General features: G+C 36.0%; 1 protein-coding gene across 50 annotated transcripts in view; it reads left to right on the top strand.

Annotated features, from left to right (window-relative positions):
• Window positions 1-27,535, top strand: part of PLEKHA5 (pleckstrin homology domain containing A5) — a 241,574-nt gene that overhangs the window by 195,705 nt on the left and 18,334 nt on the right. For 26 of the 50 annotated variants that reach the window (XR_012002937.1, XM_072765921.1, XM_072765928.1 and 23 more), the window contains 7 exons: window positions 592-672; window positions 807-956; window positions 10,494-10,595; window positions 14,048-14,159; window positions 15,454-15,500; window positions 16,257-16,445; window positions 17,281-17,398. Coding sequence is in view for 43 of the 50 variants with exons in the window: in XM_072765921.1 (XP_072622022.1) it covers window positions 592-672; window positions 807-956; window positions 10,494-10,595; window positions 14,048-14,159; window positions 15,454-15,500; window positions 16,257-16,445; window positions 17,281-17,398 (799 nt within the window). In the remaining 7 variants the exon portion in view is untranslated. The remainder of the gene's footprint in view (window positions 1-591; window positions 673-806; window positions 957-10,493; window positions 10,596-14,047; window positions 14,160-15,453; window positions 15,501-16,256; window positions 16,446-17,280; window positions 17,399-27,535) is intronic. The other 24 variants (XM_072765934.1, XM_072765927.1, XM_072765906.1 and 21 more) reach the window with 5 other exon arrangements.

The raw sequence follows: 27,535 nt of genomic DNA, 5'->3' as shown, positions 1-27,535 counted from the left end.
ACTAGTTTACTATAGCATTGAAATTTTCATGGAGTACCCTCTGATATTTTCATAATTTAAAAATTGGGATTTACTAAGAATTTCAAACCTTTAAACTATTGAAAATGATATTTTTCCTCCATTTAGCAAATTTTTTTTGTACTGTAGCAGTTAGAAGCAATCTTTTGTTTATATTATTTCTAAACATAAGAGCATAATTTTTAAAACATAAAAACAGAATCTAGTTGATATTTTCATTAAGTACTGTATATATCATTTAACCTATCTAGTAGTTGGTAGGGGAAAAAGTATTAACCACATTGAAATGACTTAAACTTATATGAGACTGTTCCATTACTAAGAATATCTCGAATTATTTAGGTGAAATAGTGTAGTTGAAAGGCTTTTTCACTTTATATGCATGTTAAGCATTGTATCTTTAAAAGCTATTTTTTATTTTACTGACTAAAATAAATATTGACCTAATTAGGTATTCTTTGGCTATTTTAAATGTGTTTTCTTGTTACACTTACCTTCAGTTACAGGACTGTCTACCTCCAATTAGATGAAAAATAAAAAATTGCTAACAACAGATTTTCTCTTAAAACCTAGGCCAAGTTGAGCCGGTTATGTGAACAAGATAAAGTGGTACATGCTCTGGAAGAGAAACTTCAGCAACTCCACAAGGAGAAAGTAGGACAATTATGTTTATTATCTACAATTGATGTTACTTTTTATGCTTATTATCAAGACACTGATAAAACTAAAGTAAAAAGAATTAATTCAATGATGTAGAACATTAAGTGTAATTATTTTTATTATAATAGTACACGCTTGAGCAAGCTTTGCTATCAGCCAGCCAAGAGATAGAAATGAATGCAGATAACCCAGCAGCCATTCAGACCGTGGTGTTACAGAGGGACGATTTACAAAATGGACTGCTTAGTACATGTAGAGAACTCTCTCGAGCCACTGCCGTAAGTAGCAGATTTTTTTCAAGTAAGAGTCCCTGAAATATTATGTGGTTCTTTGCTTCTATTTGCTGCTATGTAATGTGACTGTCTTTAGGATTATTCTACATTATAGCAAGAAATTAATTTGTTATTAATAATAAAAATTAAGGGGTGATTTTTTTTCTGGTGTAAAATAAATATAATTATTTCTCTTATAAGCATTCTTTTCTTTGTGAAGTACTTGTTTTACAAGGGAGATAAATACTCCACTTATGGATTATTCAAAGGAAAACTTTTTTTTTTAACTTTATTTATTTGAGAGAGAGAGACAGAAAGCATGAGCAGGGACAGAGAGAGAGGGAGAAGCAGGCATTCTGCCGAGTAGGGAGCCTGATGGAGAGCTTGATTTTAGGACCCTGGGATAATGACCTGAGCCGAAAGCAGACACTTAACCAACTGAGCCAACCAGGCGCCCCCAAATAAACACTTCTTAAATGTGTTAACATTTATTACATTAAGAGAGTAAGTATTTCGAGACACTTGGCTAGCTCAGTTGGTAAAGCATGCAACTCTTGATATCAGGGTTGTGAGTGTGAGCCACATATTGGATGTAGAGATAACTTGAAAATAAAATTTTTTTTTTACAAAAAAAAATATTTCATGGATTTTCGAGAGAGAGAATAATTTTGGGAAAGTGGTCATTGAATTCATTTAATCAACCATTTCAATAAAAGACCCCTGTGAAATGCTTTTAAGAAGCCATTGATATTATCATTTCATAGCTACTGTGTGATCTCAGTTTAGGTAAGTTTGAATAAGAAACATAATTAGAATCCTTTAACTTATACTCCTGATGCTTTATATCACTTGGGATTACCAAATCTAAAACTCTTCATCAGAGTTTATAAATTGACTATTTAAACAGTCTGCTTTAGGTCTTGTGACCCCATTATCTCTAAACCTAGTAAGCGCTCCTACCCAAGCAGCCCTTTGAAAGAAAAATCCTAGTAAAAGCCACCTGTTACAAAGGGAAAACTGCTAATATACCCTTGTCGATAACTTCAGGTAGGCAGCAGCTACCTTTTAAGAAGGTCCACAGACAATTACAGCATAACTAAGAGAGGTCTTCCAAGCTAGCAGAATCTCCACATGGCTTCTTTCAATTTTAAACACTGAATCAGTTTCCTAAATGTGAGCAGTTTTTAAAAGGAATATATATATATCATGATTGCAAATAAATCAGCACATGGTTTTGTGCTTCTTAATACCCTATATTTAAAATACCTATTCTTATTTTTAAATACTGTTATTTCCATCATTTCATTGATTCTCTTAATTGTACTGTGGTATTCATAGATTTTTTAAAAGAATTTAATATCCTTTTAGTTGTGATCTCCTTGAAATCAGAACTCTGTCTTGTTCATCTTTGTACTTTTAGCTCCAGCTCAATGTACCCCAGTGGGATGTGCATTAAAAATTTGATGATTGAGGGGCACTAGGGTAACTCAGTCTTTTAAGTATCTGACTCTTGATCTCAGTTCAGGTCTTGATCTCAGGGTCGTGAGTTTAAGAGCCTTGTTGGGCTCCATGCTCAGTGTGGTGCCTGCTTTTTAAAAAAATTTTGATGACTGAACCGAATGACTTACCCAGTGTTAAAAGCTAATGAATGCTATGCCTAGAATTCAAACCCAGGTCTTGCAAGCTTAATCCTGAAGATTTTAATCTACATAGGTTTTCATAATAGAGTCACAAAGGAAATAAAAGCACCTGCAATGTCTACAAAGAAGTAGTCACCTAGTTAACCAATGGGATGTAGGATTTGGATACAAAGGGGCAGTAAAGAGTGACAAAATGCCTTGAACCACAACACAGAGATGAGAATGTGGGAGACTAGTTTGGAGAAATAAGAAATAAAAGTAACTGTCTGGAATAGAGGAATATTAGGAATTAGGAATATGACATTAGAAAGGGGAAATGGGGCTAAACTGTCAATGCCAAGCTAATGAAAAACTCAGTATCCCTATGGCAGCCTGCGTCAAATCAAAATGTAGTTGGGGCACCCTGGGTGGCTCATGGCTCAGCAGTTTAGCGCCCACCTTCAGCCCAGGGTGTGATCCTGGAGACCGGGGATCGAGTCCCATGTCCGGCTCCCTGCACATGGAGCCTGCTTCTCCCTCTGCCTGTGTCTCTACCCCTCTCTCTCTGTCTCTCACGAATAAATAAATAAAATCTTTACTTAAAAAAAATGTAGTTGGGAGCCATTTTATGATTTGGTATCTGTTTTAAAAAATTCTGAGGATATACAATGTTCAATTGAACTGTTATTTTTTCCCTTACCAAATGAGTTTAGTAACTTAAATTTGATCAGTAGGTTTAAAAATGTTTCAGTAGAGGGTGCCTGAGTGGCTCTGTCAGTTAAGTGTCTGACTTTGGCTCAGGTCATGATCCCAGGGTCCTGGGATCTAGCCCTACATCAGGCTCCCTAAGTAAGGATCCTGCTTCTCCCTTTCCCTCTGCTGCTCCCCCTGCTTGTGCATGCATGCTCACTCTCTGTATGTCAAATAAATAAATAAAATATTTTAAAAAATGTTTTAGTAGGAATTAATTGTTTAAATGTCCCATTTTCTGGTTGTTACCCATATGATCACTTTCCAGTTTTCTTTTTCTTTGGCTTCAGGTTATTCAGTGGTCATTATAATCCTCAATTCATTCTTCTGAGACATGTCTTACTATGTAGAATATAACTTTTGCCTTTGTAAACTTACTCATATTTGTAGCTCAAGGCTACAAATGATCCTTAACAGCATATGGCTGACATTCAGTGGATGTTGACTAGATTTAAAATTGAATTACATTTTTTTCTGGCAGAATCCCAGAGGATTCCTCTGGATTCTTTCACAGTTGATTGAGGTCATTGGTTCAAATCCAAGTCATGAAGTATAAAAGATACAAGAGGTTTAACATTAATGGTTCTATAGATCAAAGCTTTGATTCTGAGAATATCTTCTCCTCACCTGGTTGGCCATTTAGGTACATAAAACTGGGATTAACACAAAGCAGACATGTAAAACAGTCTCCCCATTATGTTTTCTTTATTTTGGTATTCTATCTTTCCTCTATTAGCCCCATCCAACAAACTTACATACTTTAAGCACATAATGCCTCTGTGTTCTCACTTTTCTTCTACTTCTTACCTAAGCCTGATTAGTGAGAAAAGTTGTAATAATAATCAGTGATGCTTAAAATTTTTCAGTGTGTCACTGTCTTAGTTTGGGGTCTTTTCTGAAAGCAAAGCCCAAGATGAGGAACTGGGTTAAGATGGCTTATTTAGGAGATGATTCCAGGAATCATAATTAATAAGGAACAGAATCAACACCAAAACCAAGGACTTTTTAATTCCAAGGCTTTTCTACTTTCTACTCCATTTCACTATTTATGTAGTCACATAACCTGTATTTTCCGGAACTTGGAATCAAATTTAAATTATCTTACTCAAAAATCCAAAACTGGAATTTCAGACATCACAGAGCAGATGTAAAGGCCTCCCATTCATCTTGAATCATGTCCTAGTACTTTGCATTTATCCGCTGTAACATAATACCAATATATGAAGTAATAAGGGTAATCAGGAATATTTCTTGGAGCAGTTATTGGGTGCTAGATTCTAAGTACTTTACGTGCATAATAATCCTCATAACGCCTTGGCATGGGTACTATTATTGCAGTGGCTAAAAATGGAAAACTGAGAGAGATTACCCAGGATTACAGTGAATAAGCAGGATGTATATAGACACCCATTAAACTGGTTTGTGTTCTTAGTTGGATTCTGGCTAAGAGAACCGTAAGTAAACAGATTTTAGACTCCAGGGGATATACTAGAGTTTAGGATTATAAACTTACAGGGACACAGAAGCAGAACTTAACTGCCTTGGGGAGAAGCTTGCACATTAAATATCTTCATATACTCATTCATTCTCAGTGTAATAAAGAGTTTCTGAGAAACATGGCTATAGTAAAGTGTTATTTTTTATAGTAGTTCATCAAAACCCATGGATTGGCATGAAACCTGTTTTGAAAGATTTTTATTTTTTAAAGGTTTATTTCTTTATTAGAGTGAGCACATGCATGAGTGGAGGGAGGGATAGTGGGAGAGAATCTTCAACCAGACTCCCCACTGAGTGCGGAGCCTGCACAAGTCTAGATCTAATGACCCATGAAATCATGACCTGAGCTAAAACCAAAAGTCAGACGCTCAACCAACTGGGCCACCCAGGTGCCCCAAGATAATTTTTTTTTTTTTAAGATTTTTATTTATTTGAGAGATAGCATTGGCAGCAGGGGAGAAGCAGAGGGAGAGGGAGAAGCAAACACCCGCTGAGGAGGAAGCCTGACACAGAGCTCTATCCCAGGATCCTGAGACCTGAGCTAAAGGTAGACACCTAACCATCTAAACCCAGGCACCCTCAAGATAATATTTAAATACCTGGTTATTTTATAATTATAATACAACATCCCCACCCCCAAAAAAAGAGATAGTCAGATGTGATATGCCTCCTGATGTGCTGCAGTAGAAAGCACGCAACGGTAGTTGTGAGGTATTTTTACCAAAAAGTCAAATCTGAATCTCAACAAGCTTCAGTATGTAACTGCGAATTTGTAGGAAATAAAGGGAAACAGAAGAGCATGTAAGGAATACCACAGGAATTCAACTAGCAAAATGTAGAATAGGAGAAATTCTGAAGAGCAAGTGACCCAATCTCATTCCCATATGAGTAGCAAGGGAATAGAGAAGAGGATCAGGGAAATTGTTGTAATTTTCTTTTAAAAATTCTTAAGGAGAGGGCACCTGGATGGCTCAGTCAGTTAAGTGTCTGACTTCAGCTCAGGTCATGATCTTGAGGTTCTGGGATTAAGCACCACCCACATTGGGCTCCCAGCTCACTGGGGAATCTACTTGTTTCTTTCCCTCTATCTCTCTCACTGCTTGTGCGTTCACACTCTCTCAAACAAATAGAATCCTTAAAAAGAATTATTTTTAAGGGGTGTATGTTAAGGATTTTTAAAGCAAGAATTTCCACGTTATTTTTTCATTTTGTTTTCTTTTCCTTAGAAATACATTCTAAGGGGCGCCTAAGTGGCTCCATTGGTTAAGCCTCTACCATGATCCTGGGATCCTGGGATCAAGCCTCATGTTTGGCTTCCTGCTCAAGAAGGGGTCTGCTTGCTTCTCTCTCTCTCTGCCCTTCTGCCCCTCTCCCCTTCACCCCCTGCTGGTACTCTCTCTCTCTCCCAAGTAAATAAATAAAATCTTTAAAAAATAAAATAAAATAATAAAATAAAATAAAATAATAAAATAAAAGGGGTGCCTAGGTGGCTTAGTCTGTTAAGCATCTTGCCTTCAGCTCAGGTCATGATCTCAGGGTCCTGGGGTCAAACCCCACCTTAGGCTCTCTGCTCAGTGGGGAGTCTGCTTCTCTCTCCCTCTGTTTCTCCCCCTGGCTTATGTTCTCTCTCAGTCTCTCTCTCTCTCAAATAAATAAATAAAAATTTTGAAATTTAATAAATAAATAAAAAATACATACTGAAGTACTTATGAATGAAATGATATGATGCTTTGTGTTTGCCTTAAAATAATCCCGCAAAGATAGAGTATGAGTACTGTAGATGAAAACAGACTGGCCACATATCTGCACTGTTGAATTCGGAGCGGGTCTTGGCTTTTGTGTGTATTTGGAAATTTCCATTGTGTATGCCTGAGAAAGATTAAAAGAAAATCCACAAAAATGCTAACAAAAGCGTATTACAATAATAGGTATCTTTTCTTTTTCTTTCCCTGTATTCTAGTTTTTCTACATTTATAATTGTACAAATTTATTTAAACTTGCATAATAAACAATAACCACTTTGTTTGAAATGGAAAATAGTTTTATTTCAAAGATATTAGAAACTACAGATACAAGTTAAAGATTATAAATAAAGATTACACATTTATAAGTATGTAGCACATTGTGTTGCTGTCCCCATGGGTGGATTTGGTTGTAAATTGCCATTGATATTGGATGAGAAAAGGAGGAGTACCTGGCTGGCTCAGTCATTAGAGCGTCCAGCTCTTGACCTTGGGATAGTAAATGCGAGCCCCACGGTTGGGTGTATAAAAATTATATTATAATAATATAATTATTAAATATATAATTATCAAATATATAATAATATATTATTATATTATATATAATATATTATTATATATTAATATATTAGTAATATATATATTAATATAATATGTTAATATAATTAATATATTACATATATTATAATATATAATAAATTATATATTTAATTTTATTAAAAATAAAATCTTTTTTTAAAAAGGGAGGGGGGAAGGAAAGGAAAGGTCTTATTACATTAAAAACTTGGAGATGGGGAAAAAAAAACTTGGAGATGAATCATTAGTCCTAATACTTTCTTAATAAAGATCATAATCTGTGTTCATTCTGGCTCCATTGTTAGGTATTAAAATCCTCATTTTACTTGTTCCACATCCTAAATTAGACTCAGTCAAATTTTTGAAGTTTTCTGCCATCCCTGTAACAATCTTAAACATGCACATACTTTTTTTTTTTTTTTTACCTTTGTTAAAGTATAACATATTCTCAGAAAAGTGCACAATTTAAGTGCACAGATGTGGCTGACATCCATATCAAGACGTTGAATTTTTACTAGCATGCCAGAAACTCCCCTTCCGGTGACTGCTTCCCTAGAACACCACTACCTGATTTTTCAACTATATGTTAGCTTTTTGCTTATTTTTGAACTTTATAAAAGGTTAATCATGTAGTATATACTCTGGCTTCTTTCAACATTGTGAGAATCATCCATGTGGTTGTAGATTGCAAGATTTTTCATTTATTCTCCTAACAGTATATAACATGAAACTCTCCACATTTTTCATCAAAAACACTATTTCCTGACTTTGATACCTGTGACTTTACAATAATTGTATGTTTAAAAGTCATTACCCCTTTTAACTGCCTTATTGTACCTGTATATTATCTTCTTGACAAAAAAAAAAACAGTAAGGCTGTATTTAAAGATATTCAACACGGTGCTTGTGTGATCCATGAATTCTTTAATGAAATGCTCAGCCAGGGGGAGGAGGTTGGATGGATGGGGTAACTGGGTGATGGGCACTGAGGAGAGCACGTGATGGGATAAGCACTGGATGTTATACTATATGTTGGCAAACTGAATTTAAATAAGAAATTTTTTAAAAAATGCTCAGCCAGGTATTGGGAGAAACTGATGTTATGCCAGTGCTGCCCCTTTTCTTGGTGTCCTCTGTTGATTTGTGTTCTGCCCACCCATAATCATGTTTGAGGAGCCCAGAAGTAAAGGCAGAAACAGGTAAGCTCAGTAGGATTATGGGACTCAGGCCAAATATTACCGTGCAGTGGCAGGACTTTGCAGGCTAGAAAACTTGAAAGTATATTGTGGGGCAGCCCCGGTGCCACAGCGGTTTAGTGCCGCCTGAAGCCCAGGGTGTGATCCTGGAGACCCGGGATCGAGTCCCACATCGGGCTCCTTGCATGGAGCCTGCTTCTCCCTCTGCCTGCCTTTCTCTCTCTCTCTCTCTCTCTCTCTCTCTCTCTCTCTCTCTTTCTCTCTGTGTGTGTGTGTCTCATGAATAAATAAATAAAATCTTAAAAAAAAAAAAAAGGAAAGTATATTGTGTTTCTTCGCCTTTAAAATAATTTCTAGCCCTCAGTCTCTGACTCTGGAAGGTATGTTTCTGTACTTTTAGGATAAGAAAGATAAGGATTCTTACCTTCCTAAAATGTTCTTACATTTGGATGCCTTTATAGCCTTTAGACCCACCCTAAACCTGGCTTTTCTACAAAAGAGGCTAGGTGTTAGACTGCCAATGCCATCCTACTTAATTGCTGGGCTGCCATTGGGTCTGGAGATAATAAATAAATAAATAAATAAATAAATAAATAAATAAATAAATAAATAAATAACCAACCAACCAACCTTATTTATTCAGGTAAAAATAGTTTGCTGAAGCCAAGTAAGAAGACTAATATTTACACAATATTGATGAGATAAAAATCTTTAGTCCTTTTTCACTTTTACCTTTTAAAAATTTTATTCATTGTGAAATCAGTTTAATTCATTGTGAAATCAATTACCTATATAATATAGAGATGATAAAAAATCTCCAGTGGTGGGGGATCCCTGGGTGGCTCAGCGGTTTTGCGCTTGCCTTTGGCCCAGGGTGTGATCCTGGAGTCCCGGGATCGAGTCCCATGTTGGCTTCCTGCATGGAGCCTGCTTCTCCCTTTGCGTGTGTCTGTCTCTGCCTCTCTCTCTCTTCTCTCTCTCTTTCTCATGAATAAATAAATAAGTAAATCTTAAAAAAAAAAAAAAAAAGGACAGCCCGGGTGGCTCAGCGGTTTAGCGCTGACTTCAGCCTAGGGTGTGATCTTGGAGACCAGGGGTCGAGTCCCGCATCGGGCTCCCGGCATGGAGCCTGCTTTGCCCTCTGCCTGTGTCTCTGCCTCTCTCTCTCTCTCTCTCTCTCTCTCTCTCTCATGAATAAATAAATAAAATCTTTAAAAATAAAAAAAAATAAAAGGACAACCCTTAAGACCAAACTGTTAAGATTATTATGTAACATTGTATCAACTACTCTTCAATTTTAAAACATGTTTAGATTATTTTAAGTAATATTAATTACTTAAAGTAATTTTCCTCCATTCTCAGTTCCTTCTTTCCTTATCCTAAGACTATTGCTGTTAAACTGACATTTCCCAGGGCAGGCTTCATTCATCACAGTTCAGGGCATGAAATCTTTGGTCATGGAAGGTTCTTAGACAAGAGTTACTAATTCATTTTACAACAGTGTTCAGTATTTGTTGTTTATGCTACCTGTGCAGTACCACACTAGATACTAGTGATAAAACTAATCAGAGTCCGTGCCTTACTTTATCAATTTGTTGACTTCATAGAACTCTGAAATGTATGAAGAGTAATTACAACCCATAGAAGAGTACCTACAGTACCGTAGATAGTATCCTGAAACAGTGAGATGGTATTTTTGACCATATAGAGAATCATTCCATATTCAATAGATGGCAGGTGGTTAAAGACCAATGTGAAAATTTCCTCTGTGATTTTAGGGTGAGGGGGTGATTTTTTTCCAAAGGAGAAAAATAACATCTATATTGAGTCTTTATGAGCAGGGTTTCACCGACTTGTTTAGCTGAATTAGGTTTATTACATTACTGTAAATTCCAAGTAGAGATATGTCAGGCTTCTGGTGTTACTGAAAATCCAACATGCTAAAACACAACCTATTTAGTGTTTTTTTATTTATGGAGAAATTTTAATCATGACAGATAAGAAAATGCTTTATACAGTAAAGAAAAGGAAAAATAAATTACAAAAGTTTTTATTTTGCCCAATATACACAATTTTCTAAAACCTAAAAAGTTTGTCATTACAGTAATAACAATGTAAAGGCACATTTTCCCCATTAAAGTAATTAACACTCTTTGATTTTAGGAACTGGAACGAGCATGGAGAGAATATGATAAGTTAGAATATGATGTAACTGTTACCAGGAACCAGATGCAAGAACAGCTAGACCGCCTTGGTGAAGTTCAGGTACAGAAATGAATGGATTTTTATTGCATTGTCTCAGCTGGCTTTGACTGATACTGTACAACCCACCTTGTTAGATTTGTGCATACCCTTAATAGTTTTTACATTACTAGCCACTTAAGACCTGGGTTTAAATACTTCCAATGATAGGAATCCTACTATCCCACAAAGTAGCCCATCTCTCATCGTTTAAAAGTGTTCTTTATTCTATTAGGCACATGGTATGATACCTTCCATGTTTTGGGCTCTAGCTAACTATACTGAAGTTAGTATTGAATTGTTGAATTAAATGGATTATTCAAATAAAGGATAATTTATCTTTTTATAAAATTTATCCTGATCCAGAGCACCTGGCTGCCGTAGTCAGTACAGTGTGCAGCTCTTGGTCTTGGGGTTGTGAATTCAAGCCCCATATTGGGTATAAAGATTACTTAAAAATAAAAAAATAAAAATGTATTCTAATCCATTCTATATAAATGCCTCTTATATCAAACTATTTTAGCCTATTGACTTTTGCTAGGTTATTGAATAAGGGAAGAGATACAGCAGTGCTTAGTTGTATCTTCCCCTATTGGGTAAAAAATCCAGTTGTGTAAACAGTCAGATCTGGCCAAGTGTTAATTTTCTTGTTTGTAAAATAGAAACAATAATAAGTGTTGCTCTGACAAAGGGAGATAATAAAAGTCACTTCATGCTTGTGACCTTCCTTATATAACTTTGGTCATCTGCATTGGAAACCCTATGGACTCAACAGACAAGTCAATACAAAGAATAAAAGTTAATAAGGTTGACCTGAAGAAAACCAACTCTCTTCTATTGGTGTTGTCCAGTATAGTAGCCACTAGCCACCTGCCATTGTTGGACACTTGCAGTGTTACCAGTGTCACTGAGAAACAGAATTTTTAATTGTATTTCATTTTAGTTCTCTAAATTTAAGTAACTACATGTGGTTGTAACATTTATTTTGAACAGTGGAGTTAATACTAACTATAGTAGGAAAAACAAAACTGAAATATCTAAGAAATAACACAGTGTTCAGCAGACTGTTCCTGTGAAAGATCAGATCCTAGACTGTTTTAGGTGTTGTAGATATATGTAACCTTGGGCAGTTTTAGTGTTTTTATAACCCCTGAAACATGTGAAAATTCATTTTTAGCTTTCAAGCCAAACTTTACCTGATTTAACTTAACAAAAAATGTTCATCGTGAAAACATTATGTATTATAGGATATAAGACTTGAATAAATAGAGACATGGATATGGTATACCATGTTCATGGATGGCCCGATTTAATATTCTCTCAATGAAAATTCTTTGAAAAAAAATTCTTTGAAAAAATTAACAAAGTGGTTCTAATATCTTAAAGGTATAATGGACACTTGACAGGATGAGCACTGGGTGTTATTCTATATGTGGGCAAATTGAACACCAATAAAAAATAAATTTATGAAAAGAAAAAAAAAGTATAGTGGAGGCCACAGTAGTTACTATTTTGAAAAATTAAAGAACTAGAAGGCACATACTAAGAGATATGACATTGCACATATGGGTAGCCTGGGTGGCTCAGCGGCTTAGCGCCGCCTTCAGCCCAGGCCGTGATCCTGGGCCCCAGAATTGAGTCCCACATCGGGCTTCCTACATGGATCTCCCTCTGCCTGTGTCTCTGCCTCTCTCTCTCTCCTCTCTGTGTTTCTCATGAATAAATAAATAAAATCTTAAAAAAAAAAAAGCATTGCACATAGACCAGTTACATAACAGCTCTGCACTCCAGTTTTCACAACTGAAGTAAAATAAAAATAATAGTGCCTACCTCTATTATTTATATATTGACTGTATATATTGATTATTATAATGAATAAATATGTTGATTTTTTGAAGCACTTAGAATAGTATCAGGCATATAAAACATACTGTATAAGTATTTATTAAATAAATAAGTAAATGGGGCACCTGGCTGGCTCAGCCGGTAAAGCAGGTGACTCTTGGTCTTGAGATTGTGAATTCAGGCCCCACATTCAGCATAGAGCTTACTTTAAAAATAATAATAAACAAACAATGAAGGCAACATAAATTTAAAAGATAACATGGGGGGGGGGGGTGCCTGGGTGGCTCAGTTGGTTAAGCGTCTGCCTTTGGCTCAGGTCAATGTCTCAGGGTCCTGGGATCGAGCCCTAAGTCAGGTTCCCTGTTCAGTGGGTAGTCTGCTTCTCCTTGTCCCTCTGACTTTCCCCACCCACACTGTATGTTCTCTTTCTCTCAAATAAATAAAATCTTAAAAAAAAAAAAAAGAAAAAGAAAAAGAAGACGACAATGACTTCATACTGGGGAGAAGTATTGTAGACCACTAAAATTCAACAAGAGTTTCTATTTAGAGCTATAAGAAATTTTTTTCTGATTTGGAGAAGTGATACATTAGAAGAATGGACAGAGAATGTGACTAGTTAATCTATAGAAAGTAAATTCAGATCGCTAATAAATGTTTGAATATTGTTCAAAGTCTCCAGTAATCAGAGAATGCAAAGTAATACAAAAATAAGATTTTCATTGTACACCTTTCAGATAGGTAAAACTATATATTTTTTAATTATTAAAAAAAAATACTATATATTCTATATGGAACATGTACACATATCTGATTTCTATAATTGAAATTCACTCCCTAGAAGTCTGTCAGTATTCACATCTATGGGTAGTCATTGTTTTTGGGTCTTGTGTGAATACTACTTTCTTTTATGTTGATACTTCCAACCCTGTGGCTTGGAAAACTGGATAACTAAGGTTCTGTAGTGCCTTTTTGAAGCAGCATAGTACATAGTCTTTATGTTTATAAACTTCTAAAGAATACTTTCACCCCTTGGAGGGCTTTTTAGCTGTATTGACTATTTTTAATATCTAAAACTGATACTCAGTGGAAAAAAAATTTTTTGGTTACTGTGACAATTTTGTACTTCATTGCCCTTTAAAAAAATAATAAATTTACATTCTAAAAAATGGTATTTCTTGTTATCCAAAGTATCAATAAGAGTCATAGAGTTCTATTAGAATCTTACTGAAAACCAATATGATCTTATTTTCCAGAACTTAAGAAATTATTATACCTCCCATTTTTTTCTACTCCCTTAAAAATTTTTTTTTTTAGTTTCGTGAGTGTTTATTTTGTTCTGTTTTCTTTTTGGTTTTGTGTTCCAATTTTTTAGTCCCTTGTGGTCAGCACTAATGCAGGGCAAAATTTATTGAAGAGATGTGAAATAGTGCACTTAAGTCTGAAAATTGAATTTTTTTTCTTTCTCTGCTTTATCAAAGGCCAGAGAAGTTGCAAAAACAGGAGAGTCACATAGATCATATTAAATATTCTCAAAACTTAATCCACTGCAATTCTCATTTTTTAAAATATATAATTAGTGGAATTTACAGCTTTATTTTTTTTTTCTGTATGTGGGCTCTTTTTACTGATAGACTGAATCAGCAGGAATTCAGCGTGCACAGATTCAGAAAGAGCTTTGGAGAATTCAAGATGTCATGGAAGGACTGAGTAAACACAAACAGCAAAGAGGCACTACAGAAACAGGTAAATTAGGAGCACCTGGGTGGCTCAGTTGGGCTCTCTACTTAGCAGGGAGCCTGCTTCTCCCTCTCCCTCTGCCTGCCGTACCACCTAGTTGTTCTGTCAAATAAATAAAATCTTAAAAATAAAGTAGAGAAGTAAGAAACAGGTAAATTAGCTTTTCTGTGGTAATTGACCATAATACTACATCTAACTGGAATGACACAGGGCGCCTGGCTGGCTCAGGCAGAAGAGGATGCAACTCTTGATCTCGGGATCATGAATTTGAGCCCCACATTGGGCATAGAGATTACTTTGCAATAAATAAATAGACTTTTTGATTAATTAATTAATTGAATGACCTATAAATTGGCTTTCTTTTGTTATATTAGTGGATTTTTGACATCAAAAACAGGCATTTTTGTGACATTGAATCAGTACCTAACTCTATAAAGTAAGAAGCACAAGTTCTGCCAGCCTTACCCACAACAAAAATAAATTGCTGTTTTTTGTGTATAATTATACACATATATATTGTTTTGCTTTTATGAATTTTTCCCCACAAAAAGTGGAATCAATGTATACTTATTTTTCAACGATTTGGTTTTTTTCTCCTTAACAATACAATGCAATAATAACTGTGTAAGAATCCATTGTATAGGTGAACTATAATGTATCTCTGTCTGTGTTGTTGAACATAGAGGTTGTTTCCAGGTTTGGGGTTTGTTTTTTTTTTTCCTGTCATAAGCCATGCTATATATAATTCTATATATTACTCCATGTCTGTGTGTGTGTGTGTGTGTGTGTGTGTTATTGTATATATAACTAAACACACATGCTAGTACCTGTGGATTACAAGAAGTAGGAAATGAGTACACATCTTCCATTTTGATAGGTACAGCTAAATTACCCTCCTAAAAAGTTATACTGAATTACATTTACAAAAAAAAAGAAAAAAATTACATTTACATTATAACTGCTTCAGAAAACCCATTTCCCTATACTCTTATTTAAACTAGATATCTTAATTTGTATTTTTTAATGTAATTGGTTTCAAATTCTGCAAATATTAATAAACAAGGGATTAGAAACTGAAGGCCTCATTTAAAATAAATGAAATAGGGATGCCTGTCTGGCACAGTCAGTAGAGCATGCAACTCTTAATCTTGAGGTTGTAAATTTAAGCCCCACTTTGCGTGTAAAGATTACTTGAAAATAAACTCTTTAAAAATAAGTGAAATGAAATTGTTCCTTTTTTATGTAGATTTAAAGAATATGTTTAGTATAAATAGTTATGTTTTTTTATTTTTTTTAATAGGTATGGCAGGGTCAAAGCCTTTCTCAACTGTTAAGTACAAAAATGAGGTAAGTTTGGATTGTTTATCTCTAAATTTTTTAAATGTGTAAAACATGAATTAGAATTTAAGTGTCTTCTTTTCATAACAAATATATTTAAGATTGTTTTTTAATCTTGAAATTTCACTGATTGAGTAATTTGATACTTCTAACAGATGTGATTTTTCTTCCCTTAATGCAATAAAAAATTAAATCACTACTTTTCATCTATGTTAGAACTTTAACATTGTCATACTTTTTCTGATATAAGTAATTTGAATATTTATCATTGTTTCTTACTCTTGGTAAAATTTGTAGGATGATTGATAGATAAGTTAGCCATGTGTCATGCATACCATTAAAGAAATTACAACTACAAAGAGATACTGTCAACCTAATTGAAAGCATCTGTGGTCTTGAATTTTGTATTAAAACCAATCAAAAAGAAATATTTATTTTTTTCTCAAAATTGCAAAAAGAATAAGCAGTAAGATATTTAAATGATTTTCTTCATTTTCAAAGTGAAATATGGTAGTTTCATACATGTGCTTTGATGTTGAGCTTCAAATGAAAGCTAACCTAAAAATTAGATAAAACCGTATCAAGACTGAATTACTGGCTATCATAAACATTTTTTATTTTACTTTTCAATATGAGACTTTTGGCTTGGCAGTGTCCCTTTAATTATATTAAAGTGAATTTAAGTTAACTTACCATTGCAAAGAATTTCGATATACTTAACTCAGTATGCTTATCTAAATAAGGTGACTATTCTACAATCTTTAGGAAGAGGAAGTAGCCCCACCTCGTCCTCCACTTCCTCGGTCCTATGACTTTACAGAGCAGCCTCCCATTATCCCCCCTCTGCCCAGTGATAGCAGCTCCTTGCTCTGTTATAGCAGGGGCCCAGTCCATCTGCCTGAAGAAAAGAAGATTCATCAAGTTCAAGGATACCCAAGAAATGGATCTCACTGTGTAAGTGGCTTCAGTAGCCACAGAATAATCAATCCTGTACCTGCTCCCTCATTTTTGAAAGTTAATTTATTTTACACTCAAACTTTTTATTTATCATAACCCCACTTTTTAGCCAATGTTTTTCTGTTTGTTTAGATATAATGTTACCATTTGTGTTTTTTCTTGTTTTGGTTTTACCATTCTCATTTTTTAATATTTTTTACAGTTTTAATACTTCGTAATTTCATATTTTTAATAAATGTTTTTGTAAAGTGATTACTTTGCATTGGCCTGAGAAGTCATATGTTTATATATACCATTTCAGGATATTAGAGACAAAATTTCCTTGGATCAGACAGAAGGGAGAACGAAAAATATTGCTACTAGGGATAATAAAAGGGTTGGGATATGGGCAGTTCCCTCTAGGAACTATTAGAGAATATGAACATGGCCAAGGATCGACGTTACCCATGGAAGCTGGAAATAAGAGGTTTGGGATTAAAACAAATAAGTGTAAAATGTGATAAACTAAAAGATAATTAAGGGGATAAGGAATAGAACTAATTGAATTAAAATAATTATTTTCAGGCCTCAGTTTTACTGTAATAAAAAATATTCTGATGACTTTGTCCCTAAGAGGAATATTCTTAATTTGAAAACCAAAACTTTTACAGATTAAAGGTATTTCAGATATTTTTTTCCTACCTTAGTTGTAACATATATATCAGTTGTACCTATATGCAAGATAGCTGACTGAGGCTTTTAATTTTCAGGTTTTGATCTGAGTCTTTAGAGGCAAACATTTTAAAAGAAACGTCGCAATTTTTTTTTTTTAAATGCACGTCTTCCTTTCAAGGGTCCAGATTATAGACTCTACAAGAGTGAACCAGAGTTAACAACAGTGGCAGAAGTTGATGAATCTAATGGAGAAGAAAAATCAGAACCCGTTTCAGAAATAGAAACTTCCGTTAAAGGTCAGCATTTGGGATGTTTTATCTCCTATGTTTTTCAGACATATTAGCAATAAACTCAGTTTACATGTTGGCCCAGTACATATACAGATCTACAATTCCTGTTCTGAAATCTTTGGAATCCAATGAGCTTCTAAACTTAGAAGTTTCAGGTATTAGGAAAATAACATAACATAAAGCACACATTATATGTCATCTTGACTAGGCATGAGGGCACCTCCCCTTTTGAAATTAATTAGTATTTCTGGAATATTCATCCTAAGTGGGATAAAGACTAAAAAGCTTCATATCAGTCCACGGTAAGTTTTACTGAGAAATAAGTGTGTGCCAAACTTCGGAAAGTTTTCCATTTCCTGAAATTTTGGGGTAGGGAGGTTTAGGCTTACTTCAGTTTCAGCTCCCCAGCTGGCTCATTCGGAGAGCAAATGACTCTTGATCTTGAGGTCATGAGTTGGAGTCCCACGATGGGTGTAGAGTTTGCTTAACCAAATAAGTAAATTAACAGATCCCATGAAATAATACTCTTTACTGGGTGTACTCTGACTTTTTTTATTTTATTTTTTAACAGAAACTCCTTATTTTTATTTCTTTTTTCTTAAGTTCATTTATTTATTTATTTATTTTGTGGTCTCTACACCCAACGTGGGGGTGATGAGTTCAACCCCAAGATCAAGACTTACAGACTCAGGATGCATGGGTGGCTCAGTGGTTGAGCATCTGCCTTGGCTCAGGGTGTGATCCCAGATACTGGGATCCAGTCCCAACATCGGGCTCTCTGCGGGGAGCCTGCTTCTCCCTCTGCCTGTATCTCTGATTATCTCTCTCTGTGTCTGTCATGAATAAATAAATAAATCCTTAAAAAAATAAAAAAGACTTGTTGACTCTTCCGAATGAGCCAGGCAGGCACCTCTGATCCTTTTTTAAATACTGATCATTCTTCAGAGTTCTAAAGAAAAAGAACAGATGGGGCCTTATTCAAGATAGGAAAGATAGGGGCAGCCCAGGTGGCTCAGCGGTTTAGCGCCTGCCTTCGGCCCAGGACATGATCCTGGAGTCCTGGGATCGAGTCCCATTTTGGGCTCCTTGCATGGAGCCTGCTTCTCCCTCTGCCTGTGTCTCTGCCTCTCTCTCTGTGTCTCTCATGAATAAATAAATAAAATCTTAAAAAAAAAAAAAAAAAGATTGGAAAGCTAGAAAAGACCAGATATAGTACAGTGCTTCAACCTTGTTTGGATTTTGGTTTTTAAAAAATCTCTAGGAGCATCTGATTGGCTCAATTAGTGGAGCATGTGGCTCTTGATCTGTGGGTCATGAGTTCAAGCCCTACATTGGGTGAAGAGATTTTTTTTAAATGAGTACGGTTTTTTCTAAAGATATTCTTGGGACAGTTAGGGAAATGTAAATATGTTCTAGAGATCAACAGTAAGTAATATTGTGATTATATAGGAGAATGTGTAAATGGTTCACCAAAAAGAGGGTATGTGTGTATTCACATACAGTTGATTTGAACAACATTGTTTTGAAATATGAGGGTCCACTTAAATGCAGATTTTTTTTTCAATAAATACTGTATAGCACTAAAATGTATTTTCCATATGGTTTTCTTAATACGATTTTCTTTTGTCTAGCTTACTTCAGCATAAGAATACAGTATATAACATACAAAATAATGTGTTAGTAGTTACCGGTCAACAGTAGGGTATTAGTGGTTAATTTTTTGACGGATCAAAAGTTATATGCAAGGACACCTGGCTAGTTCAGTTTGAAGAGCGTGTGGACTCTTGATCTTGGGGTCATGAATTCAAGCCCCATGTTGGGGCTTTTAACAAAAAAAAACTTACATGCAGATTTCCAACTACATGAAGCGGTCAATGTCAATAACTTCTATGTTGTTTAAAGGTCAACTGTACTTACAAGAGATAAAGTGAATATGGCAAAATGTAATTTTTTAGAAAAATAATTATTGATCATTACCCACCAGACTGATTTTTTTAGAATCTGCTAAAGGATCACGAAGTTTGAGGGACCAAAAAAAAAAAGTTTGAGGGATGCCTGGGTGGCTCATTAATTTAGCGCCTGCCTTCAGCCCAGGATGTGATCCTGGAGTCCTGGATCAAGTCCCGCATCGGGCTTCCTGCATGGAGCCTACCTATGTCTCTGCCTCTCTCTCTTTCTTTTTCTCTCTCTCTCTCTCTCTCTCTTTCTCTCTCTCTCTCTCCCTCTCTGGGTCTCTCATGAATAAATAAATAAAATCTTTAAAATATACATATATATAAAGTTTGAAGAACACTAAGTGGTAACAGTTAGCTTTTCCCATAATTACAATATTTTTTTGTCTTCCATTTTCAGGTTTTGAGGGTATTCTTGTTTTTTCCTTAAAAAAAATTTTGCCATGTTGAAAACATATGCCAATATCTATACATACACCTTTCTTACTCTCATGAAAATCATTACTTCTCCTTACTGAAAGTCTTTATTAGTTTTACCTTTTCATACACAGATATGTTAAACAGTCTCATAGTCTTAGCCATATCATATTATTATAAATAACGCAGGAAACATTAGATTGCAAACAAATGTTTTGGCAGTATAACTGACTATACCCTGGCCATTTCTCTTATAGAAAGTGATTCTAATTGCTGGTTGATATCATTTTAAATTTACTGAGAAGCTTCACCAAGTTGAGGAAAAGTAAAGAAAGGGATGCTCACTTTATGTGCAGGGCGTGCCTTAGTTTGCTTGGTTGCCATAGCAAAATTTCATAGACTGAGTGGCTTAAACAACAGAAATTTGGGACGCCCGGGTGAGTAAGCAGTTGAGTGTCTGCCTTCTGCTCAGAGCGTGATCTCGGTCGGGGTCCAGGGATCAAGTCCCTCATCGAGCTCCCCACAAGGAGCCTGTTTTTCTCTCTGCCTATGTCTCTGCCTCTCTTTGTGTCTCTCTCTTGAATAAATAAATTAAATATTTTTAAAAAAACAAATTTATATTTACATTCTAGAGGCTAGAAGTCCAAGAGAAAAGTCTAGCAGGGTTCAGTTTCAGATGAGGATTCTCTTCCTGGCTGGCAGATGTCTGCCTCTTGCTATACCCTCACATGGCCTTTTTCTGAGTACAAGGAAAGAGAAAGCATATATAAGCTCTCTGATGTCTCTTTTTATAAGGTTACTAATCCTGTCGGATCAGGGTCCCACCTTTATGACCTCATTTAAGGTTAATTACCTCATTATAAACTCTGTCTCCAAATAGAGTCACACCAGGGGTTAGGACCTCAACATGAATTTTAGAAAGACAGAAACAGGAGGCTGCCATGCTGAAGAACATGGCTAGGGAAGTCTGGCCCAGTGTTTTCAGCCATAATCCGGGGAGCAGCAGATGGTTCCAGACATTGGACTATGAAGAGGGCCAGGTGGAGGCCATGTTGGATCGATACTTTGAGGCTGGCCCTCCCTAGCAGGTGACTGCCTCCCCTGCCCCAACTGCTTGCCTTAGCCCCATTTTGCTAATTCTTCTAATCCCAGACTCTGTCTTAGTACCCTTCCTACCTCATAGCCCCAGTACCAAATTAAAAGGTATGTTTAAAATTCTGGGGCGGGGGGGGGGGGGAAGAATTTTAGAAAGACATAATTCAGTTTATAACAAGAGGGATCCGGGATCCCTGGGTGGCGCAGTGGTTTAGCGCCTGTCTTTGGCCGAGGGCGCGATCCTGGAGACCCGGGATCGAATCCCACATCGGGCTCCCGGTGCATGGAGCCTGCTTCTCCCTCTGCCTGTGTCTCTGCCTCTCTCTCTTTCTCTGTGTGACTATCATAAATAAATAAAAATTTTTAAAAAAAGGAAAAAAAAAATAACAAGAGGGATCCAGTAAGTTAAAGTGGAACACTAAAATGCCTCATGACAGGACAAAGCTCAGAACCTGAACAAATTAGGAGTCTGATAGGACACCCCCTCAAGTAAACCTGGAACCTGTGAGGGCCATACTCTCAGTAAAAACCAATTAGATTTCATCAAAATGTAAAACTTCTGTCTTATTAGAATGGGAGAAAATATCAGTGTATATGTATCTGACAAAGACTTTGTATTCAGAATGTATAAACAACTCTTGGAAATCAATATAAAGACAAACAACCCAATAAAAGTAGGCAAATGACTTTAAAACTTAACAAATAAGGTATAGGAGCATATGAAAAAGTTTACAACTGATCGACCATAAATGCAGTTTTGATGCAAATAAAATCATACTTCACACCTTCTGGAATAGCTAAAATTAAGACTTACTACCATGTGTTTGTTAGGACGTGGGATAGTTGGAACTCACATACATTTTTGGTGATGGTAAAGGATAGAACAACAGTTTCTTACAAAATTAAAATTAAATATGCAATTATCATATCTAGGAATTCTATATATTTGCCTAAGAAAAACGGAAACAACATTCCTCAAAAAAACTTACACAAGGATTTTCACAGCAGTTTTAATTCATAATATCAAAAATTGGGGGCAACTCATGTCTGTAAACAAGAGTGTGGATAAATCGTGATATCTTCATATAGTGGGATAGTCCTCAGCAATTAAAAAACACTACTGATAGATGTACATGTGTTACTCTTAGTAACATGTATAAATATAAAAAAATTACGTTAAGTGAAACAAGTCAAACATAAAGGAGACATGGTAGTGTATGATTCCCTCGTATTAAGTTTGAGAATAGGCAAACTAACCTATTGGTGATAGACAACAAAGAAGTGGTTGCCCTTGGCAGTAGGGTAGGATTGACTGGAAGAGAATCTTGTTCAGTGATGAAGATGGTCTTTATCTTGATTGAAATAATTACAAAAGGTGTATGCAGGTACAGCTAGGGAGAAGAATACATTTAACAAACCTCACCATTTGTGCATTTAAGATCTATGCATTTTAGTTACACATTCTGCCTCAGTAAAACTAGGAAGGAACAGTAAAGACAACAACCAGAGACTTTACCGCTTCCTGTAGTTTGAAAGAGTTCCACAACATTTCAGAGAGAAGGAAAGTGAGCAGATATGGAAAGTCTAAAGCAGAGAACTAAAATATTTGATAGCAATAGCATATGAAACAGGAGGAAATTTGTTGGTATTCATATGTGTTAAAGTCCTTGTATTGTTTCAGAGGATGGTAATGATCATGATTAACTTTATACTTCAAAAGTTAATTGTGCATGCTTAAGGGTAAGATAAAGTTAAGAAATAGACTGTAAACAAACTGAACAAGAATCCAAAAGAAAAAACAGGAAGTAGGGGAAATGTAAAGCAAAAAATAGGATGACAGAAATAAGCCTAAGTATATGAGTAATTATAACAAAATAATTAGACTAAATGCTTCACTTGAAAGAAGAGTATTGTCAAATTGGATTTAAATTTAAAGTATAGCTGTATCATGTTTATAAAAACCTCTAAAACTTAAGGCAACAAGAAACTTGAACCTAATATTGTGTGAAAATATCAAGTTGTAGAAAGCTACATAACATATAATATATAGCTCCACGTATGTGTATGTTAAAAATATGCAATACTGAAGTAGATTTTTTTTAGGAATTCAAATATTAGAGAACTATAAAGAAAAATGGGAAAATAAATGCATAACCCAACAGTTAATTACTTCTTAGGAGAGACAGGAAAGAAGAAGGGATTAGGGAATGTTGAAAAAAGGCTATTAAAGGTAATGATGATATCTTAAGCTGTGTGATGACTAAATGGGTAGATGATTCTTTATGCTTGCACATATTTTATACTTCTTCCTTTGTATCTGCTCTGTTTAATAAAAGCAATAAAGAGAAGCCTCTTTCATTTATCCAACCAATAATTTTGTAGTAAGTGCTAACTAAAAATGTAGGTAGTGTATAAGTTAATGAAATATCAGGCATATAGCCACGATTTGGAGAAATTTTTAAAGCACAGGTTCACAACCAACCACCTACAAACCAGATCTTTGTTCTCCTTTTTGATGAATACACAATGCACGGCCAAGATTTTTTAAAAATCAGGGTGTGGGGATCCCTGGGTGGCTCAGCGGTTAAGCACCTGCCTTCGGCCCAGGGCATGACCCCCGGTCCCGGGATCAAGTCCCACATGGGGCTCCCTACATGGAGCCTGCCTCTCCCTCTGCCTTTGTCTCTGCCTCTCTCTCTCTCTGTGTCTCTCATGAATAAATAAATAAAATATTTTTTAAAAAATCAGGGTGTATACAACACCTGAGCAGACACTTTACAATAGAGTATATTTACATAGCAAAAAAGTATGAAAAGGGTTTTTAGTTACAGAGAACTGCAGATGAAGACCACAGTGAGATTCCACTTACAGGCCACATTGACCACATTACCACATTGACCAAGGTTAAGACTGGCATTACCTTTTTAAATTATCTAAATGTTTTTAGTAGTAGTTCAGTTGTTTTATTGAGACTTTCCAGATATACAGCGATATCATAATTATAGTTTTCCTTTTTCCCTTTCCTAATTTTATACCTATTCTTTCTCTGGAGCCAGTAGTTGCACAATAATATTAATAGAGAAGTTAGTGGATATCCTAACTCTATTGTTGACTTCAGTGGAAATGCTTTAAAATTTTTCCCATTGATTGTGCTATTGGGTTTGTTGTGGGATATGTACATTGATCATATTATGAAAGTATCTGTTTGTTCTCATTTCAGTAAGTTTTTTTTTTTTTTTCTTTTAAAGATTTTATTTAGTCACTTGAAAGAGAGAGAACACAGGCTAGGGTGGGGAGGGAAGCAGAAGCAGAGGGAGCAGCAGACTCCTTGCAGGGAGCCCAACACAGGGCTCGATCCCAGGACCCTGAGCCAAAGGTAGATGCTCAATTGACTAAGCCACCCAGGTACCCCAAGTTTTCCTTTCTCATGAAAGGATATTGAGTTTCATTAGATGCATTGCTAGCAATCATATTTTTCTCTTTATATATTAATATATTGAGGGGAATGGGTGACGGGCACTGAGGTGGACACTTGACGGGATGAGCACTGGGTGTTTTTCTGTATGTTGGTAAATTGAACACCAATAAAAATTAATTAAAAAAATATATATATATATTGAGTCACAGGTACTAAATTTTCTGAATTAAACCATCCATTTGCAGGGCACCTGGGTGGCTCAGTCAGTTAAGGGTCTGACTCTTGGGCAGCCCTGGTGGCTCAGCGGTTTAGCGCCACCTTCAGCCCAGAGCGTGATCCTGGAGGCCCGGGATCAAGTCCCATGTCGGGCTCCCTGCATGGAGCCTGCTTCTCCCTCTGCCTGTCTCTCTCTCTCTCTCCCCCTCTGTCTCTCATGAATAAGTAAATAAAATCTTTAAAAAACAAAAAAAAGGGAAAAAACAAAAAAAGGGTCTGACTCTTCAACACAGGTCTTGATCTCAGGGTTCTGAGTTCAAACCCCACATTGGGCTTCACACTGGGCATGGAGCCTACCTAAATAAATAAATAAGTAGATATTTAAAAATGTTAAAAACCATACTTTTGCGTTCCTAATATAAACCTCATTTATAGTATATTTTTCCTCTAATGTGTTACTAGATTCTATTTGATAATGATTTATTTCATATTTTTACATTAATAGTTATAAGTAGTAGTATCTATGAATATAGGTGGCAGGATTCTTAGCCAAAAAAAAAAAAAATGTGTTGGTTGCTAACATTTTATTAACTTTATTTGAGAGAGAGAGCACACAAGCAGGGGAAGGGGCAGAGGGAGAGGAAGAAGCAACCTCCCCGATGAGCGCAGGGCCTAATGCAGGGCTCGATCTCATGACCCAAGCTGAAGTCAGATGCTTAACTGATTGAGCCACCCGGATGCCCTGTTGATTGCCAACATTTAAAACTTGGGACTTTGTAGGGGCACCTATGTGGCTCAATCAGTTAAGCACCTAACTCTTGATCTCAGCTCAAGGCTTGACCTCAGGGTCGTGAGATTGAGCTCCACGTTGGGCTTCATGCTGGGCATGGAGCCTACTTTAAAAAATGGGGACTTTGGGATCCCTGGGTGGCGCAGCGGTTTGGCGCCTGCCTTTGGCCCAGGGCGCGATCCTGGAGACCCAGGATCGAATCCCATGTCGGGCTCCTGGTGCATGGAGCCTGCTTATCCCTCTGCCTGTGTCTCTGCCTCTCTCTCTCTCTCTCTCTCTCTCTCTCTCTCTCTGTGACTATCATAAATAAATAAAAATTAAAAAAATAAAAATAAAAAAAAATGGGGACTTTGTAGCTTTTCTTTAAAACTCAATAGACAGTAGACAGGACACCTGGGTGCTCAGCAGTTGAGCATCTGCCTTTGGCTCAGGGTATGATCCCACAGTCCCGGGATTGAGTCCCATATCGGGCTCTCTGCATGGAGCCTGCTTCTCCCTCTGCCTGTGTCTCTGTCTCTCTGTCTCTGTGTCTCTCATGAATAAATAAATAAAACCATCAATCAATCAATCAATCTCAATAGACCTAGGGGCATTTGGCTGGCTCAGTTGGTAGAGCATACAACTCTCAATCTCAGGATTGTAAATTTGAACCCCACCTAAAAAACTCAGTGAACCTAGCCAGAATGCCTGTTTCAATAGCACTTGGTTTCCTGGACCTGAGTGGTTTTTATCCCCTTCAGATAGGATATGGGGAGGAAAGTTGCTGTGTATCACTTGTGTAACATTTTTAATCCCTGTGGGCAAAGCATTTAGTACATAAGTAGAATAAGGACTACACTATTCTGTGCATATTTTATTCCATTCTTTTTTTCTGGTTTCTACATAGTCCTAATGCCGCATGATCTGTATTAGATAAATATGACCAGTCAAGTTTATAAAATTTAGCAACTATTTAATAAGTGACTTTAACTCATCAGTAGAAATTTTTTGAATTGGAAAAAAGTAAAGAAGTTGATAATTTGTTCCATCAATGCATGTCTTTACTACTAAAATATACTTTGACTGATGTATGTTCTCTATAGGGTTTGGATTCTTCCTCGAAGTTTACCTCTTAAAATTTAGGTGTTTTTCTTTTTTTCTTTATTTTTTTTTTTTTAAGATTTTATTTATTCATGAGAGACACAGAGAGAGAGAGGCAGAGACATAGGCAAAGGGAGAAAGAAGCAGACTCCATGCAGGGAGCCCAATGTGGGACTCGATTCCAGGACTCCAGGATCACGCCCTGGGCCAAAGGGAGGCTCTCAACCACTGAGCCACCCAGGCATCCCTTTTTCTTTTTTCTTTTTCTTTCTTTTTTTTTTTTTTCTAATCTCTACACCCAACATGGGGCTCATACTCAACAACCCTGAGATTAAGAGTTGCATACTTTCCCAACTGAGCCAACTATGAACCCATAGGTGTTGGAGTTGTTTGTTTTTTGACTTATAGTCATAAGCTCTCATCTGAATAAATTGTCTGAAGTATGCAGATCAGTTACGTCATAATTTGTGCCACGTGACCTAAAGTGAGGCTTTTAAAAATGGATCACTAGCTGGGATAATAGAAGCTTTCTCTTTGTTTGAACTGCAGAATTACCTATGTTGTGTATCAACTCAACTCTTCACATTCTTAAATATACAACCTTATAATACTAATAGAGTTTTTTTAATATGATTTTCTTTTTTTTTTCTTTTTTAATTTTTTATTTATTTATGATAGTCACACAGAGAGAGAGAGAGAGGCAAAGACACAGGCAGAGGGAGAAGCAGGCTCCATGCACCGGAAGCCCGACGTGGGATTCGATCCCAGGTCTTCAGGATCACACCCTGGGCCAAAGGCAGGCACCAAACCGCTGCGCCACCCAGGGATCCCTACTAATAGAGTTCTTAAACAATATTAAAACCTGAGCTACCAATTGGTGTATAATTGAAAGGAGTCCTAAATGATTGACCTACCATCTGTCTTTGGGGAAGAAATTAGACTTCCTTTTAACTTTTTCCATTAGTTGATGTAACTTTAAGTGAACCCAAAGAGAATGATGTTTTTCTTTTTCCTTTTTTTTTTTAAGAAAACCATTGAGATTTTAACAATTTTTTCTTTTGCCAGCATCCTCCATGGATAATAGTACACAAGATGACCACAATATAAATGTATACATTTTATATGTTAACTTACTTTTAGTTTTTATTGTTATTGTATTAATGATGTTGTGTTCT

The sequence above is a fragment of the Vulpes vulpes genome, chromosome 8, assembly GCF_048418805.1.
Source record: "Vulpes vulpes isolate BD-2025 chromosome 8, VulVul3, whole genome shotgun sequence".
NCBI lineage: Eukaryota > Metazoa > Chordata > Mammalia > Carnivora > Canidae > Vulpes > Vulpes vulpes.
This window is presented reverse-complemented; position numbering and strand designations above follow the sequence as displayed.